The following is a 22,309-nucleotide window of genomic DNA, read 5'->3' as shown; positions in this document are numbered from 1 at the left end:
AATGTTACTTTTTATCTCTGTAGATCTATGTGTATTTACAGTGTGTAACTTAGGAAGAGTGGTGCACATTTGCATTTAGATTTCAGACTTCTTATGGCTATGTCTTATGAGAATATTTTTGTACTTAGTACAGCTTTAAAAGAAGAATATTCATCGTACAGCTTCAAAAAGTGCTGAACTAAGGAAACATTGACAAGTTTGAACATTCAACCATCTATAATCCTCTTTGTATGTTTGCATTAGAAATAAAATCTTAAAATCTTCAGTTAGATTGATCTTACGTCACAACTCTGTTATGTCTGATCCTCTTGTCTATGTATCCTATGCAAGTCTGTGTTGTGTGTGGCTGCTGGACTTAAAATGTTACCTGAAGCCCTTTGTAAATTAAAGGCCCATTCCAGCCTACTCATTTTTATTACCTGAGTAGTCAGTGAAAAGAAGGAGGCCCAGATTGGTCCCACATATCTTGGGCACCTGTCTTGGAGAGACGGAAGTGCCCTCTGAGGGCAGCCCTGTCTGTCTATTGGCCATAAAAGACAGTTGTGTGTTGCATCAGATGTCTAGCAGGCACAGCGATAGAGTCAGGTGAGGTGAGCTGGAGAGTTAATGATCTATTAGTTCAGTTACAGGGGGAAAGATAAAATTGTTTCTATAGAGTGAAAGGAGAGAGATAACCACTAAAAACATGAATAACATATGGCTGTAAAAAATAATGAAGTGGGGAGGGAAGGAGTTGAAAAAATGTAATAGCTAAGACTGCTTTTAGTTTTTGTTCAGAAATGCATTGTTTAAGATGGTGTTGAAAGACTTTGTTGATCCTATTATTTCCAGATACTCTGATGCAAAAGATATTTTCTTTTTGAGTTTTAGGATGTTGCTAATTCAAGGTTGACAACATGGGAATGACCTGCATAAGCATTTGCCTATTTTACTCTAATTTCTAATTTTGCAGCTGATCCCTTGAATTCTGTTTCTTACACACACTGTGGTGGCAGAGGAAGTGAAGCATCTGCTTAGTAACCAAAGGAAAACTATGGTTTAGACTGCTCTAACTGTGAATTACAGGCAAAGAAGCAATTTTAGTTGTCAATGGGTTTCAGCAGAGGTCTTTTTAAATAATTTCTTTCTCTCCTATAAAGAAACAACACAAATAGAAGATCCCAGGAAACAATGGCGGCAAGAACAAGAAAGAATGTTAAAAGATTACCTTACAATAGCCCAGGATGCTCTCAGTACCCAGAAGGAACTGTACCAGGTGAAAGAACAGAGACTAGCACTTGCACTGGATGAGTATGTACGGTTGAATGGTGCCTACAAGGAAAAATCAAGCTCTCGTACAAGCTGTAAGTACAGTAGAGAACACAATATAACTTCTTTGATCTCTGCCTTGCAGGGGATCCTGTTTCTCTTTAGGAGAACTTTTCAAGGCTTGCTAGGACCGCCTTGTACTCTGGCTTTTTTAGAGTTAGCATCCCTACATTATTTATTTATTTAAGATAAAGATATTCTGCTGGAGATAATCCTCTTCTGTCTGATACAATTGAAGTCCTCTGAGCCATGATTTAGAACAGTTGGCTCTGAAATGTATTTTGTCGTGCAGTTTGTTGAGACAAAATTTTGCCAAATCTACATTCAAGGTGAATAGGATCTCTTACCTTCCTGGCTGCGTGCTGAAATGACCCTTCAGTGCTGACAGGTGTCTGCAGTAGACCAAGAAGAGAATGTGTTGCTGATTTATAAGACAAGCAGACAGTAATTTTGTAGTCTGTGTGCTGTGACCAGGGGTGGAGGATAGATACAGGTTGTTGTCCTGGGCAGGGAATCAGCATCTGGTAAAGCACTGTCAGAGGCCTGTTATTGGCCAAACACCTCTGTTAGCAGTAGTGTATGAAAGGAGCATGTACATCTGTAGAAGAACTGAGACTGCCAGATCTCTGAGACTTCTGAAGAAATCTTCTGCTTTCCTAAGATCTCCTCAGAAACTAAAACTTTCAGGAAGAAAGTGATTGCAAGACGGCTCAGCTAGAAGAATAGGAACAGAGAGTAAGGAATAGGAAGTCAGGGAGAATGAGGTTCCACTTAAGGATCCTGGGATAACTGAAGGAGGAGATACCGTATAGTGGTAGGGGGGAAAAGGCTAGATTTTAAAGCATTATATGTTTTTCAGAACATTCTAGGGTTTTGATCAGTGTGGATTCATCAAGGAAGGGATAATTAGTGATCTAAAAGTACTTAAATATTTGTCCTTTTTATCTTTTTTTAAAAAGTGTTTTCAGGCTCTTCATCAAGCACAAAGTATGATCCTGACATTCTGAAGGCTGAAATCTCCACTACAAGATTAAGGGTGAGAGTCCTTAACTCATGTTCATTTGGATTCTGTCTGCCAAGTTTATGATTATAGAATAAGCATAGCTTGAAATAACAGATGTATCTTGTACCCTGGTACTGAAACCTCCTAATATTCTAATGAGATACCATTCAGAGGTTTAAAATTGATTTTTAATGCTGTCTCTGGTGCTTTCAGATAACATTTTTTGGGAAACTTTGACAGATATTCTAATTAGATGTAGGTTTAAATAAATATTATAATTATTTTCAATTGTATGCCTTTGTTTTCTGAAGAAAGAGTAAAAATAGAAAAGTAGTAGGCTAAGGTGAACTGCAGCTAGATGACTCTTTTCACACAATCTTTCTTCTGTGAGAAATGCATCATTAGCTGCTTGAACTGCCTCAGAAGTTTCTGTTGGTTTGAAAAATAATTTTCAATATTTGTGCGAAACCCAAAATGGAGTTCAGATCAAGGATGAAAGTCTGTGTTTGGATTTTGAAATTGCTAATGAACACAAATCCATGATTTGGTCAGCTGTGTTCAGTATGGTCAGTAACAAATTCCATAGAAAGAACTTTCATTCACAGGTTAGTCCCTAGTGAATTTATCTTGAATAGGGAAGAAATGGTGTGGAAGACATTTAAAATATCTGTAGGAATTTCATTTATTTCAGCTGTGGCATAAAATGCTTTACGGATAGCCTAACCTTTCTGTAGTTAGTAATGAAAATAATTTCATCAAAGCTTGCATGTTAAAAAGATAGCACCTCACAGCACAGTTCTTCCATGTGGGCTGAAATACAGATGCTGGGGGAGCAGAAGCAGCACAAGTGACAGCATTTACTCAGCCCTTCCTTTGCCCTCTCCTGGTTTGTGCACAGAGCAGCACTCATAGAAGCCTCAGAGAGTGACATCTTCCTTCACCTGCAGTAAAAGTTGTGATTAGGAATCAAAATAATTCATGTCTGAATTATTTTGTGGAATGGCTCAAAAGTTGTGATTAGGAATCAAAATAATTCATGTCTGAATTATTACTGTGGAATGGCTCATTAAACTTTGAAAACTCAGTATAAATCAGGGATGGGATGCACTCTAAAACTCATGTCTGGATGTTGCCCTCCTGACTACACCTGTTTATCCTTACCAGTCTCGATTTGTAGTCCCTTATCCATTAAGGCAAAGGGATGGTGATCAGTGAAGGAACTTACTCAAATGCTGGAGGTGGGAAGAAAAATTTTGTAAGCTTAGTAAGGGGAATCAAAGGCACTAAGTACCCTATCGGGAACAAGAAAGAATAAACAAGGAAATAGCTTCTTTCTAAAATGAGTGGAGCAGTAACAGATGTTTCCTTTGGCAAGGCAATCACCAGTATATTTAGGAAATGGACAATATTGTTGAAGAACAAAACACATGACAAAATTTATAGTCATCCACTTGTCAAGAGGGGAAAATTCAGGCATGGTCCTGTGCTCACTTTTTCCCATTAGCATTGACTGCAGATCTAAAAATTGCTCACCAAGGTGAGAGTCAGGCATGTTTATCACAGTAATTCACTTTTTGGAGGTGCTTTCCTCTCTTCATTGTTTCTTGAGTCAAAGAGCCGAGTGTCTTGCTGACTCCCAACACCTGATTTATTGGCATTGCATAGTCCTGCATATGTGCCTAAAATAGGTGACCTGAATCTTGTCTGCAGAGTTTAGAAGGGTGCAGTCCAAGAGTATCTGTATCAGCATAAAGTGTGTGGTCATCCAAAGCCACTGGATATGAAAATTGAGATAAGAAAAAGTGGAACCCTGTGATGCTAGGGCTGGAAAGTGGTGAAAGTGGTTGTCATGGAAGATGGCAAGAGAGGTATGGCTGTTACCACAGTTTACCCTTATTTGAATGTTTGAAGATGCTTGCTAATACGTTAGCTTCGGGCATTTTGCGGTATATGCATGCATGGACTTAATGAGAAACAAAGTCATTAGTAAGCTGCCAGCCAGCTACTTAGATTTTGCACTTTGTTAGATCAGTTGTACTAAACCTATTTCTTTGTCTGACAGTATCTGAGGCTTACTGGTATCATCAGGTTAACGGTGGCTGGAGGGGGGAAACAGCATTCGAGAAAGTTCTGAATTGGCCTCTGGCCTTTTCCTTGTTAGCTGTGTGTAATAGCCACGTCTGTGGAGCCTTCTGGATACATGAACTGCCTGTTGTGCAATAGGTCATGGAGAAAATATGACAGAAATCAGACACCTGTTAAAGGAAATAAGGAGAAGAAATATTTTTCTCACCAGACTAAAACTGAGGGATCACATCCTGCAGTAGACTTTTTGAGTGGGGCCATTTGGGGTCTTAATTAGCAATCAGCAAGATAACTCAAACAGCACAAAGCATATGTGATCACAGTAAGTTTTATGCACATGCAGCAAGTGAGTAGGAAATACACTTTTATAAAATAACAAGGGGTTGAGGGGCTGGGGAAGATGGCCATGTTGTTCCATTAGGATTTGAGTGCTGGGAATAGAAAGGGGTTAGCACGGGAGCCTGCTTGAAGATCTGGTTAGGAGTAGGAAAGAGAGATCTGTCAGGTGACTGAAGATGATGTGCAGAAGGGGGCGAATGTTAGAACAATTGAAGAGTGGTGAAAAAGCACGAATTACATGAAAGTTTTGAAGGAGAAGACAAGGAGCCTAAGAATAGTTTAATGCAGGGATGATGCAGTAAACACAGAGGCTATATTACGATGTAGGTCACATCCTTCTAGGATAATGCACCCAACTCACATTTCTTGATAATGAAATGATGATGAAGTACAGCAGAGGACACTCAGAAGATGATCTTGAGGAAAAATGTAAGAGTTTATGAGAGAACCAATCCTCTGAGTTGAAATCAAGTATGCCTTCTGTTATTAATATAAATAGATGTTTCTGATTTTAAAAGGGAGAGGTTTAGCTATTTTGTATTTTTCAGAAAAACTCAGACTTGTTTCATATTTTACACATCACTTTAGCTGGATCACAGAGGTGATATGTGTTCATTTTCCTTAACCTTGATCAGAACATTTGAGAAATTATTCTTTGAGTTTTCATACTAGTCAGGGAGAAAATAGCTGAGGAGCATTGAATGTATACTTGGAGAAATTGTCTATTTGTCATGCTAACTATTCAGTATGGTCAAAATAAAAACAGTTTTCTGTCAAGTAAAGTAACTAGTGATGATCGTATGATAGTTTCCAAAAGCCTGAACATAACTCCTTATCCAAAGAACAGATTTTGCTTTGAAGAAAATGGAGTTTAAAAGCATTTTATTTCTGTCACAGAAAATACATTAGCCAGAAACTGCAAGCTGGAATGTCTAAGTATCATTCACAACCCCCTACAAAGTCTGAGTAAATCACTAGTTATTTTAGAAATGTAAAGCATTTAAAGTCTTTTGGAGAGCTGCAGCAGCTGCTGATTCTGAGCACTTTTGGTTACCTGGCATGCTGGGAATCATACTTTCTTTTATTATTTTAAATTATTTTTATTTGAAGAATATCAGCAAGTAGGAAGTCTAAGGGGATATGGATACAAAATAGCTTGAAGGCATATTTTCAAATAATTTCAGTAAGTTCATGATATTAGTATAATAAATTTTTCAAGAGTTGAATATCTGAGGAGCTTATAAAAACAAGCAAGAATTTCACAGAGGAAGGTGACAGCAGTGGACTTCTGGCTTTTCCTTTTTTCACCTTAATGATTGGAAAATTAGAAAGCCTAACAATATCTGGCTAGTATGTAGAGTGCAAACAAGCCAGCTGTAGATGTATAAATACCAAAATCTTGGACTCCACACTTGAAGGAGGCATTTGTCTCTGTGGGTATGTTGATGATTAATTTGTGTTTAAGTAGATTCATTTTTAGGTGGTTCCTAAAACTTTGTTTCATACATTTGGGAAATATGACATTGAAAATTAAATGGATGATTTTTTAATTTAATCTTGCTTCATAAATATTTTGTAGTGTACTCATATCTGCTGACTTCTCAAACAGCAATATTAAGGTTAAGAAGCAATTGACCGTGCAGATTTAGGGAGAGTAGGGAATATTTTTCCAAAGACATTTTTATCAAATAGACACATATATTTGTGATTCACATGCCTTTGGTGATTGTTGTCTTTGGATTAAATAAGTGTGAATTATATATTTAGGGATCCAGTGTCTCTAAAGCTTTAAAAGAATGGATGGTTCCTAGGGAAAAAAAGAGTCCATTTTGTCTTTTACAGTGCAAATGACTGAACAGCTTCCAGGAATTATAAAGTGAAAATATAATAAAACTAAAAGTAAACAGGCATGTCCCTGTAGGACAGTTGGAATGCATGCTTAACAAGTGAGAAGTAAATTACTTGTTAAAGTTCTCTCAGGTTTAATAACACAGTGTGGTATCAATACAAATAAGGAATGTGATTTAATCTGCTTGTGTCCCTTTAATACTAAAGCATGTTGCCCATAGACATCAGGAAGAGATAAGATCCTTTTTTTTAAATGTGTGTCAGTAGAGCAATTTACTCTTCTTCTCTCATCTGATGTAGTGCATACTTTAATTGTTTAAAACCATGTGTTACATCGTTTAACAAGAGGAATTTTCTAACTCTTGCTTTGATTTAACACACAAGGTTAAGAAGCTGAAGAGAGAACTCTCTCAGATGAAGCAAGAGCTGCTGTACAAGGAGCAAGGCTTTGAAACACTGCAACAGTGAGTAAATTAAAATAGTAGAAACCGACTTAATTCAGTCACCTGATTTCTTTTCTTTAGCATGGAATTGAATCTGTTTTATCTGAGAGAATTACTGTGGAGAAAAAGGAGAATCTAATAACTCTGTTAGGAAATGGCAACCCTTTTGTGCAAGTGTTAACAAAATAAATTTGTCTCCCCTCTTATTTTTTTTCATGAGGTAGCTTGTGTTGCAAAGTGGCAGAAAAAAGGGCAGTGGTCAGGGGTCCCAAGGACAAAATTAGCTGCTTTGTGTGTCCGATTTAAATTTTTCTTTTAATTTTTGAAAAGGTACTTAGGTCTTTCTTTCCTCCTTCCCCACCTATAAACTCAAAAGAAAGAGAAAGGTGCTGCTCTTGGAGGTACAAATGGTACACAACTCTGCAGGGCTGGAAATTAGTCACAATTTGAGGATTAGAGACCCGCCTTTCTTTGTTCCAGTTGCTGGGATGCCTGGTGTCCAAAGGGCTGATGCTGAACTGGGTGAACTTTCTGGGCATTTAACCACTTAGATTACATGGGAATTAATTTTTTTCAGTCTGAGAACTCCCTGCTGTTCCTGCCTTACAACATCAGGCCCTAAAATACTAAACATTACTGGAACTGTCACCATAAAGAACTTGCTGCACAGGAAGCCTTGCTAACAAGTGTGTTTTCTTGAGTAATGTGCAGAGGAATTTATTAATGCTAGCTGTTTTCCACGTTGTGGTACGTATCCGTACATTAAGGATACGTTGCCACAGTAAAATGCTGAGCTGCTTGCCCTCAGTACACTAGTTCCAGTAGCAGAAGCAATCCTCAGCACATTAGGAAGATGCCAGTTAAGTCTCTATCCTCCTTCATTTTGACTAAAACAGTAATGTAAGATTTGTCTGTTATTTAAATATATGTAGACCAGCAAGGATAGTTGATTTGAATGTAACCGTGAATCAGATCTCATTTGTAGTAAAATTTTAGAAGAAGAAAGACATATTGATTCTAAAGCTTAAGGTAATAAAAACTCATGCTGCTGTCCCAGGATTAAAGGTTAGCCAGTCATGCTGGTTTTATTATATTAATTCAACAGTGAAGTATTGTTTTAAAGCAGCTTGCTCACAAGCCATTTTGATAGGAATCCAAAGCGTGTTTCAGAAACTGTCAACAGCATTCCACAGAAACACAATGGACTTTTTAAAATTCAGTCAGCCACTTTCAAACAGTACTAATCCCATTAATTTAAAACAGGATGATGGAATATCTTACCTATCAGAGATCCTTCTTGTCTATCTTAATTATATACAGAATAAAGCAGTAGCAATTTGAATGTGGCATGTCGTATTACTAGACAGCATGTGGTGTATTACCCAACCGTTCATTCGTGATCCCAATTGTTGGTGTATTCTGTATCTATTTGACCTTAGCAACCTGGTAAGTTACCAAAAATTGAGAGTTGTCAGACGGTAAGTGCCTACTTATGGAAGAGTTTGAGGAACTTTCAAGCTAAAATAAATATATCCTTGAATAGGAATGATTGCCAAGACACAGAGGTAATTTCCTTACACAAATGCAGTTTAGTTTTCACAAAAACTGGAATGTAGCGAAAGGAGAACAGGCATGCTCACAGCTTTACAGACTACTTTAGAACTTTGATATTTTTGTGGCCAAAAATTTAAGAAAAATAGAATACAGTTACAGGTGTTTTGTGCAAGTTGCTGTTCTTGCTGGGGATGCTCGTGATCAGTTCTGGTTTGTTCACTCCTCACTCACATGGCTGTTAACTTCCAGCAAAGATGATGGATGATGATAAAAAACAGAAAACCTATTGTATTATACAAGAATGTATTCTCTACTAAATGCTTGGTTTTTATCAAGATGGCTGTTGGCTGGTTTTAATTTTTGAAGCACAGCTGCAGTCATTTCCATGATACTATGAAATACTCTGTTAAACTAGAGACCAGAGAAATGTGTTTACAAACTGTAGTTCTGGAAGGAAATATGGAAATACTAAAATGAATCATCTTTTTATCTCTAAGTTTAGGGTAGCCTTTTATTATTTTCAGGTTACAGTTTCTAAAGTCATTGGTAGTTCAGGAATTTAATGAATTGTCCAATCTATGACATATGGTATTAATTATCTAGAGATTTGTGAATAAAGAGAGCCTGGTGACTGGCTGAGCAGAACAGCTGTTCCAGACAGTTAATGCCCAGGATTAGGGTGAACTAGAGGGAAGCTGAGACAAGAATGGTGCTGGTTATGTATCTGCTCAGAGAGGCTGATTAGTACAAAGAAGCCAGCCTGTCTGCCTGTGTCCCAGTGTGGGTTTGGGTGGAAGGATACTACTTGAAATAAATTCTGCTTCTGTAAGGAGCACAAACAGTTATTAGTATGAAAGGTATATCCAAAAGCTGCTTTATGCTGCAGAGAGTTATGGTGGGAATAGGAATTTTGACAGTATTATCAGAAATAACTCTGTGCTCCTTGACATTTTTGCCAAGGATTAAATTGTATTTGAACAGAGATTTCAATGTCATTTTTCCTTTCCGTGTCTGTTGAAAGAAACGGTATCTCACCTCCTTCCCTTCTGTTCTCTAACTCTGCTTCTGCCTGAAGTAGAACAGCAGAGATATAGTATGGTTTTCTCTGTCTGCTATTAATATTCTCTCCTTCCACAGAATTGACCAAAAAATGTCCGGAGGCCAGAGCGGGTATGAGCTGTGTGAGGCCAAAGCCATCCTGAAGGAGCTGAAATCCATCAGAAAGGCAATCAGTTCAGGCGAGAGAGAAAAACAAGATTTAATGAAGGTATTTTGATTGGGCAATGGAAGTTTTGTGTGGATTTGTTTTAACATGACATACTTCTCTGATAATAAATACTTCACATTTTATACTTCTAAGGGATTCTCAAAACTCTTTGAGCCAAATTAGAGTTAAAAGTAATTTTCAGATGCAGAAACTGAATTCTGGGACATTCCTACTTCAAAAAGCTGCTCTGTGTCAGAGCATATAGATTTTTTTGGAACTTGAATGTAAGGTACAATGTATATGTTACCTCTAAAGCACAATTTAGAATAATAAATGGACAAAATTGATATATTCTGAGATGCCTGAACATTTTGTAAATCAATGAAAGTTTTCCTAATCTAAATTGTCCTGTTTCCATTTTTGAAAACAGATTTCCATTTTGGTTTTTGGGGTTTTTTTCAGCAAAATTCTTAATTGGTTGACAAATTAAAAAACACAAAGTCCCAAAACAGACACAAACCCAAATGAGTAGCTTTTACATTTTCACAGGTGTTGGTCACCCTTCGTGTCACCTACCAATGGCTTGATTAAAAGGATGGGCTGCTTAATATGAAATAGACCCAGAATTTTTATTGTGGAGTCTTTTATGTAAATATCTTTTGGAGATAAACTGGTATAAACATGGTAAAGTGCAAAGGAACTTTAATGCCACTTCCTTTTCTAATTCCTGGACAGAGTCTTGTAAAGCTGAGGGAAAAATTCAGCGTTGACCAAACCACTGAAACATCTGAACCAGACTTGAGTTCCAGCTCTGTAAACTCACAGCTGTGTTTTCCTAGACAAACTCTGGATACAGGGTCTCAGACTGACATTTCTGGTGAGGTGAGCTTTTTTCCATTTGGTCCAGTGTAAAGAGAAATTGAAGAAGAATGCTACTGTTTATGGAATTGGAATGAAATGGTTGTTTGCTGCTGCAGATAGCATATATATGTATACTTGTTTCACAAAATTACTTAGAATCACTCACACTAGAATTGCTTTTCTGATTTTTTGCCCTTGAATTTTAAATCAAGATTCCAATGAACTTTATACATTTATCATGAAGCATTTATGAAAATCTGGTTTAGTCAAATGGTTCCAGTACAGTGAAGATCAGGAGAATTGGATAGTATTTTTTTGATCTGTCTATAGGATATGTTTCACCTTACAGACCTATTAAATATGAAGATGAATTTAAAAAAAATTCAGGAAAAAAGATCTCAGAATTTAAATGCCCAATTTCATTTTACACAGCTGAAAAACTGTTCATGGAACTACTTGTTCAGTGATTTAGTAAAACCTTGTTTCACTGATATTATATTTTACATACACAGAAGGCTGTTTAATTTTGATACCTTTTTGAAGCTGAGTTTGTAAAGAGAGTGTGCAAGGTTTTTCAGACAAAGAGTTTGCCTATGTTTTGTAACAAATTTATTAAAGTCTAACTTTGAAATGCACTGACATAGTTCTAAATTCTGAGTTCGACAGAATTCATAGTAGATCAGAATTTTCAGTGTAGCCGCTGCAAGAATTCTTTTAAAATGCTCTGGCTTTACTGTGATGGAATATTGGCACTTGATAGTACAGTAGCTAAAAATGTATAAAGTGTCTCAGAAGAAAACAGCACTGTTTGGTACAGCTGAGCAGATGAGGACTAGGCATTTATCAGCAAGTGTGGGGCTGGCTGCAGAGGCGGGGCAGTAGTTTTATTTTTCTTTAAGTTGTAATTTTTCTTTAAGTTGTAATTTTTCTAGCCTCTGTCTGGGTTTTGTTGGTTCGTTTAAAAGCTTTGCACGGTAACGAGGCTGGTTTTTTTTGTTTGGTTGATTTTGTTCCCTCAACAGATTGGAGCAAGGAGTAGATCGAATTTAGCAGAGAAGGTCAGGCTCAGTCTGCAGTACGAAGAGGCCAAGCGGAGGTAACGGGGTCGGTGGGAGCGTGTGGCCGCAGTGCCGGGCCGGGAAGCTCCCGGTGCCCGCGGAGCAGGGAAGCTCCTGGTGCTCGGGAAGGTCCCGGTGCCCACAGAGCAGGGAAGCTCCTGGTGCTCGGGAAGCTCCCGGTGCCCGCGGGGCAGGGAAGGTCCCGGTTCTCGGGAAGCTGCCGGTGCCCGCGGGGCAGGGAAGCTCTTGGTGTTCGGGAAGCTCCCGGTGCTCGGGAAGCTCCCGGTGCCCACAGAGCAGGGAAGCTCCTGGTGCTCGGGAAGCTCCTGGTGCTCGGGAAGCTCCCGGTGCCCCCGGGGCAGGAAAGGTCCCGGTTCTCGGGAAGCTCCCGGTGCCTGCGGGGCAGGGAAGGTCCCGGTGCTCGGGAAGTTCCCGGTGCCCGCGGGGCAGGGAAGCTCCTGGTGTTTGGGAAGCTCCCGGTGCTCGGGAAGCTCCCGGTGCCCGCGGGGCAGGGAAGGTCCCGGTGCTCGGGAAGCTCCCGGTGCCCGCGGAGCAGGAAAGGTCCCGGTTCTCGGGAAGCTCCCGGTGCCCGCAGAGCAGGGAAGGTCCCGGTGCTCGGGAAGCTCCCGGTGCCCGCGGCTCCAAGGCCGTGCTCGCAGCGACATCCAGCGGGCGGCACCGCGGCGCGCCCTGCCAGGGACTGCAGCGCTCGGGAACTGTTCCTTAGTGCTAAACTGGATGTGTTGTGAAACAAAATTAAAACACTGACAAATCACTGGCTGTTCCAGGATTAAGGGAATAGAGTGAGCTGGCTTTCTGAGGAAAGCAGTCGACGGGTTATTTATGTCCATTATATCCTTCTTCAGGATCATAATTTCACTTTACTATGCCAGTGAAGGCTCATCAGTTTTAGAGTTGCTTCAGACTTTCAGTGCAGATTTAGTAGGCTTAATTATTTCTTTTTTCCCTTGGGACTTTAGATAATTCAAAAACTTGTTATCACTATAGGTTGGCTTTTTTTTCATTAGTTTAACTCGAGGAGAAAAGAAGTCAGGAGCTGCTCTGTTGATGAATGTGGAATGCTTTTCAAACAAAGTTCTGTGGTGCTTGCCTGTGAAAGTGGTGCCATCTTGATGAATTGCCACAGCACTGAAAAATGGGCATCAGAAGGCAGAACATTCAGGATTGGAATGACATCTTCTGGTGCACCAGAAGTGCTGCATAATAATGGGGCAAGATTTACTGCTGGGATAGTATTCTTGCGTGGTATTATTTTCTAATACTTGTCGGCAAATTATTTGTCGGCTATTCAGAAGCCATCCTGCTTTTCTTGTGGAGGTTCTTTGTAATTGCAGGGAAATCAAAATCTAAGCACTATTCCACACCCAACGTTTTGGGGTTTTTTTACTATGAAAAACTAAACAAAGAAAAAAATAAAAACCAGCATTTTTCCCCAGAAGAAAACTGTGCCTAGAATGCCATTTAATCTGAGATTTAAATATTTCAGTTGGAAAACTGTGGCGTGATCATCTAAAAAACTACAAAAATAAATTTGCAACTTAGAAGTACCAAGTAATGGCTTACTTGTTTTTAGGTTTTAAAGGCAGGAGTCTGCATGACTGTTTTTTTGCCTAATTTCAAATGTATACTTCCTCCTACAGGGTAGTAGCTACCATCCTTACCAGTAACAACAGTAATCCTTTATATGCTCATCGTGAATCGTAAAACCTCATTGTATAATCAACACATTCATCAAAGAACACTAAGGCTATTGTGTTTGTTCAACATTGAACATGTGTGATTTTGGCTCAGAATCATCACGTACATAATGTTAATTGTCAGGTGGTCACTTAGATGGAGATAGGTGGCATTGTTTCTCAGGCATAATTGATCCAAAACCTGATCACCCACCTTTTTGGCTGTGTCTTGATACCAAGAAGTCCCAGCATTGCATTTTATCTTTCTTTTGTAGGAACAAAAAACTTCTTGAAGTAAGTCAGTTTGCCACTTCTATCTGGAGTGTGGGGAAAAGAGAAAAAAGGAGAAACTGTACAGTGCTCAGAATATGGAGTACTGCAGCACAAGATCTTTCTTTCTCACAAATTACTTAGCCAAGAAGACGGGTTGAAATTTCAGTGTATCTAACTTGGAATAATGAAGATACATACCAGTTTGCACATGAAGTTCAGTACCTAATTATACCACTCCCCCAAGTATTGTGGGCAGTGTAACCATCACTGTAATTTAGTAAGTGTTGACCATCTTCTCTGAAATACTAAATGTGCAAATTCTCAATTATTTTGTGGTAAAATAGCTAAGAGAGGATCTTGTAAAGGAGATCTTGTCAGTGAACATCTCTACTTGAAAATTATCAGATAATTTGACATTGCTTAGCCATCAGAATGTCTTGAAGAGGTGGAGTGTTCATAACTATGCTGAATTCAGTTGCAGTTGTTATTCAAAAGGATCTGACATAGCATGCTGACAATCCTATCCTGATGTAGTGAAGATCTGGCTAATATTCCTTTTTGGCCAGTCCCTGACCTCCCAGTATAAACAAGTGGTGATGGATTTTGAATAGGGGGTAGGATGAAATTGGAAAGGGAGAGAAAAGAAGAAAGAGAGCGAGGAAACAAGCAAACATCACCAGCCCTGGCCCCAGCATCAATCCATCTGATGCAGTGTCCAAGGTCCTGGGGCGCCTGTGGAGGTACCTGTTTACAGCCAAGCTTTCCCTGCCCTGGAGTTACATTTCTCACTTTGTGCACAAATTAGCTATCATGAGCAGTCTGTTCTTCCAGACCTTTCTGGAGATGGGTTGAGGGCTTCAGGAGCTTTAGTGGTCTTGATCCCCCCACTACTGCAGTGGGAACAGCAGTTGCATCTCTTTAGGTACTCTTTTCTCTTTAGGTAGCTACTGTTGGCCTTTTTCTTTAATTGCGTAGAAGAGCAATGCTTTTGTCTTAAGATTTGCTGAAGTGAGCACCTTGCTGTGGTGCACATTTTTTCACCATGGCTGTGTCTGTTTCTGAGGAGCCATCAGCCTCCCACAGCGTAGGAGAAATCATCATACTCATGAATGAGTAAAGCGTGGTGTCACTGCTATGTTACCAGACATACTGCTTTCAATAAAGCTTTTAATAACATTGTGACTTCTACTTGAACTGGAATAGAAGCAACTAATTTTTAATGCATATGCATGTTGCTGCTGGCTTCAATATGTAGCCAGATTCTCTGGCATAGTCTGCGCTCTTGTGAAACAAAACTAAAAGTAGGACCTTGAGTATAAAATTTGTTATATCCTGATACATTCCAAAATATTGGATCACTTCACTCTTTCCTGGGCTTTGTGTGCTCTGCTGGACTCAAGTAAATCTGCATTGTTTTATTTTAGCATGGCTAATTTGAAGATTGAACTCTCTAAGCTAGATAGCGAAGCCTGGCCTGGAGCACTGGATGTGGAAAAGGAAAAACTGATGTTAATCAATGAAAAGGAAGAGCTTTTAAAAGAGCTTCAGTTTATTACACCACGCAAACGTACTCAAGGTGAGCTAGAGCAGCTAGAAGCAGAAAGGAAGAGGCTTGAGGAAGAGCTGGTGTCTGTGAAAAGCACACCCAGTCAAGCACTTGCTGAAAGGTAAGTGGTTGCTTTTTGCTAATATTAAATGCTGCTTTCTGCAATCTAACCTTTGTACTCATTGCAGACCCTGAACTATGCCTTGATGGGCTGTTTTCCTTCAGTGACTGTTCTGTGTAGGTCTTAATTAAATTTGTTATTAGCCCAACGGGCAGAAAAACAAAGGAGTCTTCAGTACTGTGAGAGAATATGAACACCCTGTATCTGCTCTGCAGTATCAGTTGCTCTGCATTTGTTACCAGCATGAAAATGCCTGTGACAGATGTTAAATAACTGAGGAATGTCAACACACCAGCGGGAAGGCAATACATCATTCACTCGTTTCTGATAATAGCTGTAAACTGTTTGAACTCAGGTTACAAAGATCATCTTGATTGTTGTAACATCTGAAGCCTTTCATTGTGAGTTTTATTATGCACAAAAATGCAACCAAAAGGGAGAAAACCCCAAAAAGTTCAGATGAGAAGGATAATTGCTGCAAAACTTTCCTAACTTGCTGCTACCTGACTAGTAAGTGAAGCTGCTCTCACAATAAATGGTTTTTAGCCATATTCACATTTTGAGAAGATCAAAGCTGACTGTCACAGATGGACTTTTCATCAGCTCTAAGTGGAAATAAATTTAGAGGCACCTCTAGCCCACATAAAATGCAATAAACACAAAATGTCATTGTGTGTATCAGTGTAGTATGCCTTACCTGAAGTAATACAATCAGCATTGTGTGGCTTTCTTATTCCCTCTACTAGGAAACACCTGCTGTTGCTCCAGCGTGCTGTATGGCCAAATTCCTGTTATAGGGTTAGAAGCTGAGTCCTAATTTGTAGCTGAGCAATAAGGAAGTTTTTTTTTATTTACAAAGTACAGATGTGTGTACTATGCAAGATTTTTTTTAAACATTTGTACACTTTATTAAACTGCACTATATTAATAATACAAATATGTTTTAGAAGAGGGGAAATATATTTTCACAGGAGAAGCTACCTGTCTCTAAGGTAAATTTAATCTAAGATTTTGATAATATGCTGTTGTATAGCTAAATCTTGACTCAAGGTATAAATAGGTAGCTGGTGTCTGAATCTTGTGGTTTGGATTTGCTTCAGTGCCAGAGTAAGTTCTGCACCTGACTGTTTTCCCATATGCCAGATGCCAAACATGTAAGATGCTGAATTTGGAGCACAAAGTGCAAGTAAAATTGTCCCCCGTTGTCAAGAAATACCTTTTCCATGCATAATGACAGAATGAGTTGTTAGAGCTTCCTTTTTCCTCCTCTCTTTTCCTCAATCTTTTTTCCTTTGATTTTTAATCCTGAAAATATGGAGTGTTTGGGCTTTATTTCCTGAAGTTAATGTATGGTATGTTGTGCACTGCTGGTTGAGGTAGCACCTACCTCCACCAGCAGCTGGATTGATTTTTTGCTCTAGCTTCCGGATTGCTTTTTTGTTATTCCAGTGAATCTCCAGTGAATTTCTGGTTTCAACTGTTTATATTAAAACTGTCTCCTTTGATGATTTCAGAGCACATAAATTCTTTCACACGAGGATATTTTGAGGATTATTTCTGGTTTGTCTACTAAAACATAAAGTAAATCCTTTTCAGAAGGATTCAGATGTTGAAACTTCTTTTGAAATGTTAATTTTAAGAAAATACATTTAATTGTGTCAGATCAATCAGCAGGATTTTGTTTCTTGGAGATGAGGGAGATTCTCAGTGGAGGAGCCATGCCATCTTCAAAATATTTTGCTATTGTTACATTACCATTTTCTTCTGTGAGGTTTCATGAATGCCTTCAGTTTGCAGTGTTTTCACAGGTACTGATAATGAAGCAGCAGCATAAGAAGCTGTGGATTGTGCCAGAGCTTAATGCAATGAGGGTTCTTTCATTTGGTTTAGTGGTTTGAGTTTTTTTATTTCTAAAGGAAAAGAGATGGGAGACGTGCTCTGACTTAAAACAAAAGCATTATAGCATAGCCCTGGGTTATTTTGGAGCAGGATGCTGAAATTGCCACTAGTAGATGTACATGGATTCAATTTACAGAAGGAGGGTGTAGATCATAACATATCAACTTCAAAAAGGCAGAGACAGGGCATACTCTGGCTGCTTTAAGAAGCCTTAAAGCAACTGTGTAGAAATAACTGGATTGTGAAACTGTTGAGACCTACTTGCTACTTTCTTGCCTCTGAGTTCCAGTATTGCTTTAATCCTCGGCAGTATGTCTCAAGTAGACACAGCCATTTGAACAGGTCCATGATTTAAGTACTTGATTGTGCTGTTGCCTGCAAAACTGGCACCTGCTCTTGTGCCTGTCGCAAACGTGTCCACCTAAGTTTGCATTGAAAGGTTAGCTATGTGCACTTTTACTTTTTTATGTATTTTCTTTAAAGATTCTCTGCCCCTCTCAGCGATGTTACAATTTAAGATCAAAAGAGAAAGACGTCTCACTAACACTGAAGTCCCTCCTGCAAGGAGGAGTAGATTAATTTAAATGCAAGCGGTGCAAGCAGGAGAGACCGAGAGAGGCCTGTGTCAGAACAGATAACACAATGACTGTTTAGGTGTTTGCACAGGGGTTTTTGGATATTATAGTTCCTGCTTGTGCTATAAAGAGGGAAGGTTCCTTGTCTGAAAGTTTTGGAGGTGGGGTTGTTGGCGTTTTTTTTTTTCCATTTGGCCAGATGTAGAATGAAAAAACTTTCCCTGAATCTCAATTCGTTGTGAGATAATAAAATTACTTCTTGCATTTCCTCAGACTTCGACAAGTGATTCATCACTTGGCTTGTGTTTGTGATTTGTGACTGGCATCTTTCTGACATTAGCCTGCAGGTATTAACAATTGTATTTAATTACTAGTAGATCCAATTACTTCCAGGAAAGAAACATTTTTCAGATGCTAAATTAGAAGGAATAAATTATGTTTATCAACCTCCTTAAGAAAGTAAAAGAAAGCAAACTGTTAATTGTGCTTTTGAGACAAAAACCAATGAAACCTTTCAGTTCAGTAGTACAAATTCAGTTGCTATAGTGTCTCTCTGGAGGTGGTTGTAGGTGTGTCTTTTGAGGACTTCAGTCAGAGAAATTCCTAAGCTTTTTTTTTTTTTTTTCTAGTCTTCTACCATTAGTAGTTGAACACAGAGCAATTTCTATGCCTCTTTCTTGAGAAAAAAAAAATCATAGTTCACTACTGAAAAACAAAAGAGCTACTAAAAAACACTCTTGCTTGGGAAAAGCAGGATAGATTAGGCTTTAAAATAAGACAGAAAGCATCAATAAATAGTAAAATTATTGGAAAGAGTGTCCGATACTAGAGATGAACAGAATTCCTGGTGTGGAAACCTGTGTGCATGTCTTCCTGAGCAAAGAATGAAATACTGTGTATGCTTTTAACAGCCTTAGCAGGTATTGGCAGATGAACGCATCACTGCAGTGTGAGAGCACGTGTGGCGTGGGCAGTGGAGTGGAAGTCACACCCTGGCTGACCTCGGTGTAACTTACTCACTTTTGCATAACCCAGATTTGCTCGCTGAATAAGCATGGGTGTAAGGAAGTGCTTTTCATGCTTTGCTGAATCAGGGGCTTAATGTCTTTTTGCTGCTATCTGATGTTCAAAGGGAGTGAGTTCTGAGCACTCTTGAGTATCTAATTCAGTTAATTCACTTTGTGTAAGAAAGCAATGGTTGATGTTTCTTGTTTCTCAGATTAGCAGCTGGAGAACTTGCAACATGTCAGTTGACTGAGCAAGGCCTAGAGGAGAATATAGTAATCCACTGCTACAGGAGGATTTTAGCTGAATCCACTGAAAGCGAGCAATTTATTTAGTGTAACTGGAGTGATAAAAGGGAATTAAAAGAGGGGAAAAATCACTCTAAAGGTTAGTGAATCATTTCTCCTGGTCAAGAGGAATAGGAGAGTTCCCCATTTTGTGGCTTTAGAGCTGTTCTAGATAACAAAGCAGGAGGTGATAAATCCTGCTTTCTCATAAGGGTGAATTGATGATGAGCCTTACAATGCTGTGTGGCTCTGAGGTGCTGACAAAGCTTTTGGGAATGTAGAAATCTTTACCAAGGACTCCTAAATATGGCCTATAATCTCAGAACCTTTCACTGAATGCTGTTTTGATTTGCTGTGCTTTATCCCTATATAAAGATACGGAAATTAAAGGGAGTGCTTTGATTTTAAACTTCAAATTATCAAAACTAATACTGGTATTACTGGTATTAGTGTTCTTTTGGTTTTTCTGGTTTTATTGGTTGTTTTTTTTTTTTTTTTCCTGGAACTATATTAAGTGAGGAGGGAGTCTGCAGTATGGCTTTTAAAAACTGTATGAGTGCAGATCTTATTATCCTGAAGTTGCAGCTATTTTCCCAGTGCTCATTTGTTACCCTTTTATTGGGTGCATGTTCCCCTTGGTACAGTGTGAAAGTTCCAACCCTGTGCTTGCTTGTACACTCAGCAGGTTTGTTACAGTGCTTGGTATTCTGCAGGTAAAGTCACTCTGCTGAAGCAGTTGGGGTTTTATGATCAGATCGAGACCTAACACAGTATTTTGGATTTTAGTCACTGGCAACCTGATAAATAAATGAGGGATCTTCACTTTGCTTCTTTTTTATCTATAAAGTGTTCTAGCCTATTCTGCAATGCTTTCCTGAACTAATATATACATACTTTTGCAGATTAAAATTGGAGGAGAGAAGAAAAGAGTTGGTACAGAAACTTGAACAAACTACAAAGTTAACTACCTATTTGCATTCACAACTTAGGAGGTGAGACTGTACTGCATGATATAAAACCTGTTTTGTAGTAGACCTGGATGTCTCAACTTCATTCTTAGGTTTTTCTCTTAGCTGGAAGCTCAGCAAAATATAGTAAAGTAAGAAAATGCAAATGTAATAGCTTCAAGTGTTTTGTCACCATGCAAACCTGGTGTACTTTTATAAATTCAGCAAATTTTCTAAGTTGATAGTTCTGTTATTGTTCAGTAAATATATTTTAAGTGTTTAGAAGGACCTGCTTGAATTATTTTTCCTGACATTTTTTCGCAGCAGTCCTCCAGAACCAAGGCAGTGACACTCAGTTTCTCTGGCCCAGCAGGATTCCCTGTCTCCTGTTATTAACAGGACAAGATTTCATGTTACAGCCTTTGCCATAATTACATAGCTGGATTTATTGGGCACGTGGAGTGCGTGGTGTCGCGCAGATGGGAAGCAGTTCTGCTATAAGCTGTCTATCTGGCATCTTTCCCGGGTGCTTGGGCATAGGGTAGGCTGAATGAATTGCTCTAGAGGTGGCAGCACTCCTCTGCTCTCATAAGCTCCATCTTGGAGATCCCTGTGCTGTCACATTGACCACAGCAGTACCCACATCAGAGTGGAGCAGGTTTCCAATGGGATATAACAGCTGAGAAGGCTGCTGTTAACTGCCAGACCAGTTTGTCAAATCTGCAGCCTTCTCTAGAAGAAAAGGGTTTAGGCAGGTGGCCAAAGGCTGGGTAAATTGCCCTGGTAGTGTGCAGGTTGGGCACACTGAGCTAAGCCGAGTATAGATGCTTAAAAAACATAATGCCCCAAGCAGCTTTTGCCTGTAATCTGTTACAAGGCAGCTTTAATCAAGCTTCCTTCTCTTTGTTCTGTTTTGTGCTGGTTTCGTTCAGTAACATCAGCATGTGTTTGTGCTTTCTTTGCAGCCTCTCAGCTAGTACGTTGTCTGTGTCTTCAGGGAGCAGTTTGGGATCCCTGGCATCCAGCCGGGGATCTCTGAACACATCAAGTAGAGGGTCGCTAAACTCGCTCAGCTCTACGGATCTCTACTACAACCAAGGCGATCAAATTACAGATTTGGACTATCAGTACAAACTTGATTTCATATTGCAAGAGAAAACTGGTTACATTCCTTCAGGGCCTATCACTACTATTCATGAAAATGAAGTGGTCGGTTCCCATGGGAGACTCGGTTACAGTGACTCTCCTTCAGCTGCAGACCATCCCAAATTGACTGAACCTCCCAAATCTGTGACATCACTGTCTTCCAGATCTTCACTCTCCTCCTTGTCCCCCCCAGGCTCCCCTTTGGTTTTAGAAGCTGCATTTTCCGTGTCAGCTCAAAACTCCCCTCTGCATCACCTCACTACAGACTTTGAAGACTCTGACCTTTCAGGTGATTTTGCAGGCATTAGCTTCTGCGAGAACCAAATATTATTGGACTCTGAAGCCAGAGCAGGATCTCAGACTCCTACAGATGAAAGACATCTAAACGTTAGGCAGCCTCTGCCTTCTCTACACGAAGGAAGTTCAGGTAATTTTAAAAAAATTGAATGTCAAATGTATATGCACCATGAAAATTAACAGTTGGCTCTTGAAATGAGGAGGTACCTTGTGTAACTGAAGAGTATCTTGATCAGCATGCACTTGCATGTTCTGAGGGATGTTACCTAACTTCTAGGTAGCAGAGATCTGCAATCACCCTGATTCTGTCCACGATTTTCAATAGCTATTTTAGAAAGTAAGGTCATGTATTGCAATCTGTCACGAAAACAATAACACAAAAACGTGAAGCTGGATTTTGAAAGCATGGAGGATGTGTGGTGTTCCTAGGTTTTATCAGGATGTATGGATATAGAGCAAATACCCTCTGCGGGTTTTTGGATAACTTGAAATCAGATACTTTGTTTCTCATTGAAGAGTGAGTTGCAAAGTGACATCCTCAGTAAAAGAGGCTTCTGGACTGTAAATTATGTGTTATGTGTATCTAATGATTTAAGCCTACTGTCACTGAAAGATCTGCAGTTCATTTTGAATTGAGAAAGACAGGTGACTACATACCATGTAAGTTACAGTGAGTTTCTCCATTTTTAACATGCATTTCACAGCTTTTAGCTTTTATCCAAGATAGAACAGAGCTCCTAAGTGAGTCTAGGCTCCCCTTGCAGTCTGTGGGTAACTTCCAAAAGAATGAGGCATCTTGTCCTAAAGCAT

At 39.3% G+C, this 22,309-nt stretch overlaps 1 protein-coding gene and 1 long non-coding RNA gene across 3 annotated transcripts in view; one reads left to right on the top strand and one right to left on the bottom strand.

The window, feature by feature from the left end:
* Positions 1 to 22,309, top strand: part of WWC2 (WW and C2 domain containing 2) — a 94,729-nt gene that overhangs the window by 46,707 nt on the left and 25,713 nt on the right. For both annotated transcript variants that reach the window (XM_068187003.1, XM_068187004.1), the window contains exons 3-11: positions 1,140 to 1,343; positions 2,268 to 2,344; positions 6,968 to 7,047; positions 9,718 to 9,847; positions 10,523 to 10,669; positions 11,671 to 11,744; positions 15,101 to 15,343; positions 20,012 to 20,101; positions 21,022 to 21,629. In XM_068187003.1, coding sequence (XP_068043104.1) covers positions 1,140 to 1,343; positions 2,268 to 2,344; positions 6,968 to 7,047; positions 9,718 to 9,847; positions 10,523 to 10,669; positions 11,671 to 11,744; positions 15,101 to 15,343; positions 20,012 to 20,101; positions 21,022 to 21,629 — 1,653 coding nt within the window. The remainder of the gene's footprint in view (positions 1 to 1,139; positions 1,344 to 2,267; positions 2,345 to 6,967; positions 7,048 to 9,717; positions 9,848 to 10,522; positions 10,670 to 11,670; positions 11,745 to 15,100; positions 15,344 to 20,011; positions 20,102 to 21,021; positions 21,630 to 22,309) is intronic.
* LOC137472177 (uncharacterized) overlaps positions 12,346 to 22,309 on the bottom strand; it is an 88,585-nt gene continuing 78,621 nt past the window's right edge. The window contains exon 3 of the long non-coding RNA XR_010998048.1: positions 12,346 to 12,855. This is a non-coding gene — a long non-coding RNA (uncharacterized lncRNA). The remainder of the gene's footprint in view (positions 12,856 to 22,309) is intronic.

Source organism: Anomalospiza imberbis, chromosome 4, assembly GCF_031753505.1.
Source record: "Anomalospiza imberbis isolate Cuckoo-Finch-1a 21T00152 chromosome 4, ASM3175350v1, whole genome shotgun sequence".
Classification (NCBI taxonomy): domain Eukaryota; kingdom Metazoa; phylum Chordata; class Aves; order Passeriformes; family Viduidae; genus Anomalospiza; species Anomalospiza imberbis.
Note: the sequence above shows the minus strand (reverse complement) of the source record. Positions and strands in the feature narration are given on the sequence as shown.